This window comes from Eutrema salsugineum, unplaced genomic scaffold (assembly GCF_000478725.1).
Source record: "Eutrema salsugineum unplaced genomic scaffold, Eutsalg1_0 scaffold_3, whole genome shotgun sequence".
NCBI lineage: Eukaryota > Viridiplantae > Streptophyta > Magnoliopsida > Brassicales > Brassicaceae > Eutrema > Eutrema salsugineum.
In genome coordinates this window covers 13,273,509-13,281,589 of record NW_006256756.1, presented here as the reverse complement: position 1 = coordinate 13,281,589, position 8,081 = coordinate 13,273,509, and the positions used below count along the sequence as shown (strand labels likewise).

The following is an 8,081-nucleotide window of genomic DNA, read 5'->3' as shown; positions in this document are numbered from 1 at the left end:
ATCTATTTTATGTTAATAGAATTTAAAAAACGAATTTTTAAGTTTAACTCAGACTGATATTTGTTTGATGGGAAACTTTAGGAACCGACGTTTATCATGTTTTTTGAAAGGTGATTATGCTGAAACTTTTCTTCATGAGTTGGGTGGATGTAAACAAGATGTCATTATTTGCATCATTCGATTTGCGAAGATAATTGTTCGACGAGGTATATTTTTTATTTTTGATATGAGATGGTTGTAAAGTATATGCGATAAATATGATTTGATTTTCGTTTGTTCGATAATATAGGGTGTTTCTTGGCAACTACGTCGTATGGTTGCACACAAGTTATTCTAAATTCGCCATGCCTCGAGGTCTATCAGTTTCGAGAGTTGATATCCAGTCGTTAAACCCTGATGTTACGAGTTCCGTGCTAATGTTTTAGGAATTATTTTATATTAATTTTTATTTTTAGGTTTTGTGGTTTGTGTTAAACATCGTATGTGATTTGAATAAAACTTGACTTTTGACGCAGTGTATGAAAATAAGATTTTTTAATTATTATTTTCATGTATGGATTTCGATGTTCATAGTTATCCCCAAAACGCCTATGTAACGAATTGTAGTATAATTGTCCACGAGAAAAAAAAAATGTGATATAATTTTTTGAATGATATGTTAAATAACCATATTTTTGGGAGAATATTCAATTTCTAAGAAATATAACGATAGTCTTTTCGGTTTTCGTAAAACATTAGGATAATATATTTGTTGTAATGTAGAGATATATTTTTAGGATTAACTCTGCATATTTGGAACAATAAATAATTATTTATAGATCCGCGTTATTGTAATGTAAAAGTATTTCAATAGAATTTTAACATTATCACGAAAAATGTAAATTTTCGATATTGGAGTATTATGGGGCATTAGAGAAGATAGGCATATTATCGCGAAGAATAAGTAATGTTAACATTATCGTGCGGTTTTCTATTTCGAAATTCTTTTTATTACCAAAATCTTAATTTATTATGAGAAGCTAAAATGTATATTTTGCATTATCGCGTAATATAATATTTCATATATATAGTTTGTTAATGATTGAGTATTTAGATCACACATTTTTTTTTTGTTCGTGCTGTTCACCAGAAAAAATGAAACGTAAGCTTGGGCGTCCTCAGAAAAAGGTTCATTTTCGTCGATTGCTCCAAATAAAGGTGTTTTTTAAGTAAATTACATTTTTAAGATATTTACGTGTTATAAATTGGCTTACTATTAACTTGAATTTGTAGGTGGTAATGCTAAGAACGCACGATATGCTCCTACCAGTGTAACCGATATAGACTAACTTGGAGGTTTGTTCCGTTACAATATCAATGAAGTTCCTGATCTAACACCCCCAGGAATTCGTAATGCACAGCAGAGACGAATGCATATCATGCGTGAGAGGAGAAAAAGAAAAGAAGCTATTGGTTTGATCTTCTTTTTCGTAATTACAATGTTTATTAATAATTATATGCCTGATTTACACTTATTATTTTTTCCGTTAAAAAAACAAACAGATCTTTTGGCTACTTCTATCAACACCGAAGAGTTTGCTTGCTTTATTGCAACTGATTCTGAGTCCGATATGGATAATGATGAAGACTCTATGTCGGAAAGTGAGGATGTGGAAAAATCGAGGCCTGGTAATAAAAAGAAAGGAAGACTCAAAAAACGTGCTAAAATCTCTGATTTTTGTGATGAGGATGCAACAGAGACCGTTGTTACTAGAACAGATTTATTGGAATCAGTTAGTCCTGGTCTGAAAGATGGAGGTTATGGTTTTCATTGTACTAATATATTTCATTCAATACATAATATATAACTACTGTGTAATTAATACTAAGCAATGAATATTATTTTAATTAGGTTATTACGACGATGGTGATCCTATATATATATATGTGGTAATTGTAAGGCTTATATATGGTATGGAGAGAAGTTGAGCAAACGATATCGACGTGGGAAGCCTATATTCTCCATGTGTTGTGGTCAGGGTAAAGTCGTTCTTCCACTTCTTAAAACCCCTCCGAAATCCTTATTAGCATTGATGTATAATGATGGTGATTTGCGTGATCACTTTCGTGAGTTTATCCGGGCGTATAATATGATGTTTTCTTTCACTTCTCTTGGAGGAAAAATAAATAAAGAAATCAACGACGGGAAAGGTCCTTACATTTTCCAAATGAGTGGGGAGAACTACCATTCTATAGGGGAGTTGCTACCACCTCCTGGAAAAGAACCAGCCTTTTTACAGCTATATATATATGATACCGCAAATGAAACATCTAACCGAATAGCTGCTTGTGGGTAAGATTATTATTCTTTTGGTTTATATTAAATTTAATCATTGAGATCAATTTTAAAACATATATGTATTGTTATTAAATGTTATATGGTTCTAACTGTTATAAGAATTTATTTTAAAAATTTTACAGGAAAACGGGACCGGATGATAAATTGCGAGGGAAGGTTGTTGAGAAAATAAAAAATATGCTAGATAAACATAACAAACATGTGGATGCATTACGAAACGTTCGAGAAAGGTTTGATCCTAATGATGATACAAGCCGGTTAAGGATAATTTTAAAGTGTGACAGGAAAAGCGATGGAAGGACTGAGAATCTACCAGCTACTAATGAAGTTGCTGCATTGATACCTAATGATTTCAATGGTCAGGTAGATGCACGTGATATCATCATCGAGTGTAAAAAGACTGGGAATCTCAAAAGGATCAGTGAACTACATCCTGTGTATCTGCCTTTGCAATATCCATTATTGTTTCCCTATGGTGAGGACGGGTTCAGACTTGGTATCGATATTGGTTTTGTAGATACCCAAGGGAGGAAAAGGTTGCATATTACTATGAAAGAGTTTTTTGCTTACCGCATACAAGAGAGGGTTGGTGAGTCACCAATCATCCCTTTATCTGGAAGATTGTTCCAGCAGTTTTTAGTGGATGCGTACACGATGATTGAGACTAATAGACTACGTTTCATATCAATGAATCAGTCTAAACTTCGTTTCAAAAATTATGACAAAATAAAAAAAACTGTTGATGAAGGTGACACTGATCTTTTTGACAAGGGTAAACGTATTATTATACCTTCTTCTTATGCTGGTGGTACAAGGTATATGGTGCAACATTATCTAGATGCGATGACTACTTGCCAGCATTTTGGTTTTCCGGATCTTTTCATAACCTTTACGTGTAATCCCAAATGGCCTGAGATTACCAGGCACCTAAAAAGACATAACTTGAAGCAAGAGGATAGACCAGATATATGTACGCGAGTGTTCAAGATGAAACTAGATGATCTCATGCACAGGCTCACCAAGGAAAATGTGTTAGGTGTCGTAAAAGCCGGTATGTTTTATTAAACTAAGTATCTTATTTCGTTTAGCAAAATAATGTTCATAAAATTGCTAGATGATCATGCTAACTAATCTTTTAAAAACTACCATTTATTCGTTGCAGCGATCTACACGATTGAATTTCAAAAACGGAGGCTACCTCATGCACACATCGTTCTTTTTTAGAAGCTGGTCACAAGCTACCAGCTGGTGATGACATTGATAAGATAATATGTGCTGAGATTCCTGACAAGGATATTGATCCAGCGTTGTATGAGATAGTAGGAGATTTCATGATGCATGGACCATGTGGTGCTTTGAATAAGGATAGTGTTTGCATGGCTGAAGGAAAATGTACAAAGTATTTTCCAAAACCTTACAGTTCGATCACTAAAATAGATGATGTTGGATATCCTATATACAGGCGACGTAATGACAAGAAAGTTATCGTTAAAAAGGGTATTGAATGTGATCATGGATTTGTGGTTCCTTATAATAGGAGTCTCACACTGCTTTATAGGGCTCATATCAACGTCGAATGGTGTGTACAATCTCGATCAGTAAAGTATCTATTCAAATATATTCATAAAGGTGCTGACTACATTCGTGCAACTGTCAAGAATGATGATAAGGAAAACGAGATTAAGAAACACTTCAATTGTAGGTATGTTTTAAACATTTTGTTCACATATTTTATATCTTTGAAATTCCAATCTTCCATTATTTAATAATGTATTTCTATGTAGGTATGTAGCACCTTCGGAGTCTACGTGGAGAATTTTCCGTAATCATACTCACCATCGCACCGTTTCTGTAATTAAACTACCCTTTCATTTACCGAATCAGCAAATGGTCATATACAACGAGGATGATCCAGGTGACGAGGTTATTAATCGTGTCTTAGTTGGTACGTCAAAATTCATTGCTTGGATGGAGTGCAACGATATGTATGAATTGGCGAGGACGTTAACTTATGCGCAATTTCCTACGAGATTTGTGTGGAATAACACAAAGAGAATATGGACGCCACGATCAAGGAGAGTTGCTCTTGGTAGAATCACGTACGTACCCATTGGGGCAGGTGAAGCGTATTATTTAAGGCTTCTGCTTAATTTAGTCAAAGGACCACGTAGTTTTGATGATATAAAAACGGTCAACAAAGTTCTACATTCTTCGTTCAAAGACGCTTGCTATGCGTATGGATTATTGAATGATGACAAAGAATATATTGAGGCCATCAATGAGGGCGGCTTGTGGCTTTCTGCCAGTTATCTCCGTCGTCTTTTTGTGATCCTGCTCACTACTCAAAGTATATCCATTCCTTCTAGAGTTTGGGATGCTACATGGCAGGTATTATCAGATGACATCATATATAATTACAGAAAAGCTGCCAGGGATCAAAGTAAGTCGTATAGTTATTGTTTGCGTTGTTGTTATTATATATCTTTAAGATATTGATAGCTAATTTATCTTTTGTAATTTTTTTGAAATTGTGTAGCTGTTAGTCTATCTCAGGAGCAAGTTAAAGACTTTACTCTGGTCGAAATAGAACTTCTTTTACGTGTAAGTGGGAGATCCTTAAAAGAATTCACACCTATGTGGTTTCCTGAAGATATTACTCTGGAGTCACGTGATAATCCTCTTATTCGGGATGAGAGGAATTACAATCGTGAAACTCTTAGAGTAAGAAACGAGCAGATGTTAGCCACTGTAACCAGTGAACAGAGAAGTGTTTATGATGAGATACTAGAAGCAGTTAATAAGAACAGAGGAGGTATGTTCTTTGTTTATGGTTCTGGAGGTACTGGTAAAACTTATTTGTGGAGTCTATTAGGATCTGCTCTACGTTCCCAAGGTGATGTTGTTCTCAAGGTTGCATCGAGCGGGATTGCTGCGTTGTTATTAGAAGGAGGCCGAACTGCGCATTCAAGATTTGCAATCCCTATTGTGGTTAATAAGTTTACCTTCTGTTCAATCAAGAAGGAGTTGAATCTTGCCGACCTGATAAGGATTGCTAAACTCATTATATGGGACGAGGCGTTGATGATGAGTAAAGACTGTTTCGAGACTCTAGATAGAACGATGCGTGATATATTAGAAGTTGATAAGCCCTTTGGTGATAAGGTCATTGTTTTAGGAGGGGATTTTAGGCAAATATTGCCAGTGATTCCAAATGCCGGGAAGACAGAGATACTTATGGCCACTTTGAATTCGTCACCTCTGTGGTACAAATGTAGAGTGTTGAGACTTACACAGAACATGCGACTTATAGCTGGAGATAATAGTCGTGCGATGCTTGAACGAGCTGCCTTTACAAAGTGGATCTTAGACATTGGTGATGGTACGATAAATGACGATGGTAGTGGTGAAGCCGTGATTGATATTCCTGATGATCTGTTGATTAAAGACTGTAAAGATCCTATAAAAACGATCGTCAAAGAAAAATATGGGAGTTCGTTTTCGAAAGAGACTGATCCTAAATTTTTCCAAGACCGTGTCATACTGAGTCCAATAACCGATGATGTAGATACGATAAATGATTATATGCTTTCAAAGTTATCGGGTATGTTTATTTTGTTTTAATTTCTCTTAGTTTATTTGTTTATATTTATATAATACAACGGTTGTTTTGTATATAACAGGTGTTGAAAGGACCTATCTTAGCTGTGATAGCATTGATACGACTGAAGAAGTTGTTAATTACAATGATGCATCTGAAGTACCCTCAGAGAGTGTAGCCAGTAAGAATAAAGGTGATTCCAACAATATGATTTATACCGAAGAGTTTTTAACTAGTATCAAGATGTCTGGTTTCCCTAATCATGTCCTGAAGTTGAGAGAGGGTACTCCTGTAATGCTTTTAAGAAATATCGACCCTAAGAATGGGTTGTGTAATGGCACAAGACTCATCATTATTAAGATGGCTAATTATGTTCTCCAGGCTCAGATAATAACAGGTAGCAAGGTTGGTGAAAAGGTACTGATTCCTAGGATATTCCTCTCTCCTTCGGAGATGAAACTTCCTTTCAGGATGAGACGCAAGCAGTTTCTTATCACATTAGCTTTTGCAATGACTATAAACAAAATCCAAGGACAGACACTCGAAAAGGTTGGTTTGTATCTTCCAAGACCGGTTTTTACTCATGGGCAACTCTATGTCGCTGTATCGAGGGTTACATCAAGAGAAGGTTTGAAGATATTGATCACCGATAAAGACAACAAACCACAAAACAAAACATTGAATGTCGTCTACAAGGAGGTTTTTGACAAGATATGATATTTCTTTTTACTGTGTTTTGTTTTGTGATATGTTGTCTCTATGTATCTCGAAATATGTTAGTTCTTTTTATTGTACAAGTCCATTACATTCGGTTTTATAGTTTTTAATAGATTTAACGTTTTTTGATTTTTCACTAAGTTGGATCTCATGTATTAATGGTTTGATCTCTGATTTTTAACTGTAGTCGGATATTCCAGTGATAAACTCTATTCGATAACATATTTTAACCAAACTTTAGTTGTAGCATATTATTGGGCATCTATTGACATTTCATCGAGAATGCTTCAAAACCAAATTATCATGTCATCGAAATAAACTTAATAGTTTTTAGAAAATAAAACCAAGTACATACTGTCTTCAAAAGTGATCATTGCAAACAGGAAAAAAAAACATGAAATTGGTTTGAAACTGATATTGTTCTTGATTAAACTCCAGATCTCCTCTTTTTATGTTTCTTCTCCTTTCCCTTTAAACACAGACACAAACAATCCGATTTAGATTTTTGTAAAATTATATAGCTTTGAACTTACCCAATATTATATTTAAACATGAATTGTTTCTACAACATAGAGTTCAATGGGCAATCAATAACAAACTATAATGACTCAATAACATAGATTTTAGACAACTGTTCTTAATTTAGATCTAAATATATTTCTGATCACGTACCTATTCGGCGGTATCCATGTGTCGAATTTCTGTCTCCACACAACTGCAACGCATGCACTTCAACCCTATCTCCAGATCTAGAATCAGGTCGTGTTTTCGTTTTGTGCAACTTGATTAGGGTGTCTCATTAGATGTGTTGCCTTTGTCATCCTCCATAAGTAGAATATACAGATTTTATAATTCATTGTGTAAGACATGATTAAAACAAACTTTAGTGAATAAGATGTATTACCTGAGGAGTGTTCTGTTTGGCTTTCTGATTTGATGCGGTGAATAAGTGTATTTGTTCCCATAATTCTTCTTGCTCTATCTCGGAATCTGTTGGTGAAGGTGGTGACTTTGGTTCCACGACACTGAATCTCATTACCAATGGTGGGGGATTGATGATCAACAAGCCATTTTCACCGAATTTTTTTTCGTTTGTGTTCGCCATGTTCTTATGAATTCTCTCAGAAACGATAATGGTACTTATAAAATATTTTAAAGTTTTTTGAAAAGAAACCCTCAAGTCAGTATTTATAATGTGTGCAATAATAATCAATTTTCACATTTTTCAATTTTTTTATGGGGAAGATTATGCGACTTTATGTTTGCAACTAACCGTTTAACTTTTCAGGTTTCCTGTTTCATATAATTTTAAGGAAAAATGCTCAAGTATATACATAAAGTTATAACGTAAAAGTCTACATAAATGGCATTTTTGTTATGATGTTGTATGAATATGTCATTTCATAAAATATTGAAACATAAAATTGT

The 8,081-nt window shown here is 34.5% G+C and overlaps 1 protein-coding gene across 1 annotated transcript; it reads left to right on the top strand.

Moving 5' to 3' along the window:
- Positions 1-1,610: 1,610 nt before the first annotated feature.
- LOC112085440 lies at positions 1,611-6,653 on the top strand. The gene is made up of 7 exons (XM_024154654.1): positions 1,611-1,797; positions 2,236-2,332; positions 2,461-3,389; positions 3,563-4,040; positions 4,123-4,778; positions 4,875-5,939; positions 6,019-6,653. Exons 1-7 carry the CDS (start codon positions 1,611-1,613, stop codon positions 6,651-6,653), a joined length of 4,047 nt encoding a protein of 1,348 aa, XP_024010422.1.
- Positions 6,654-8,081: the final 1,428 nt, after the last annotated feature.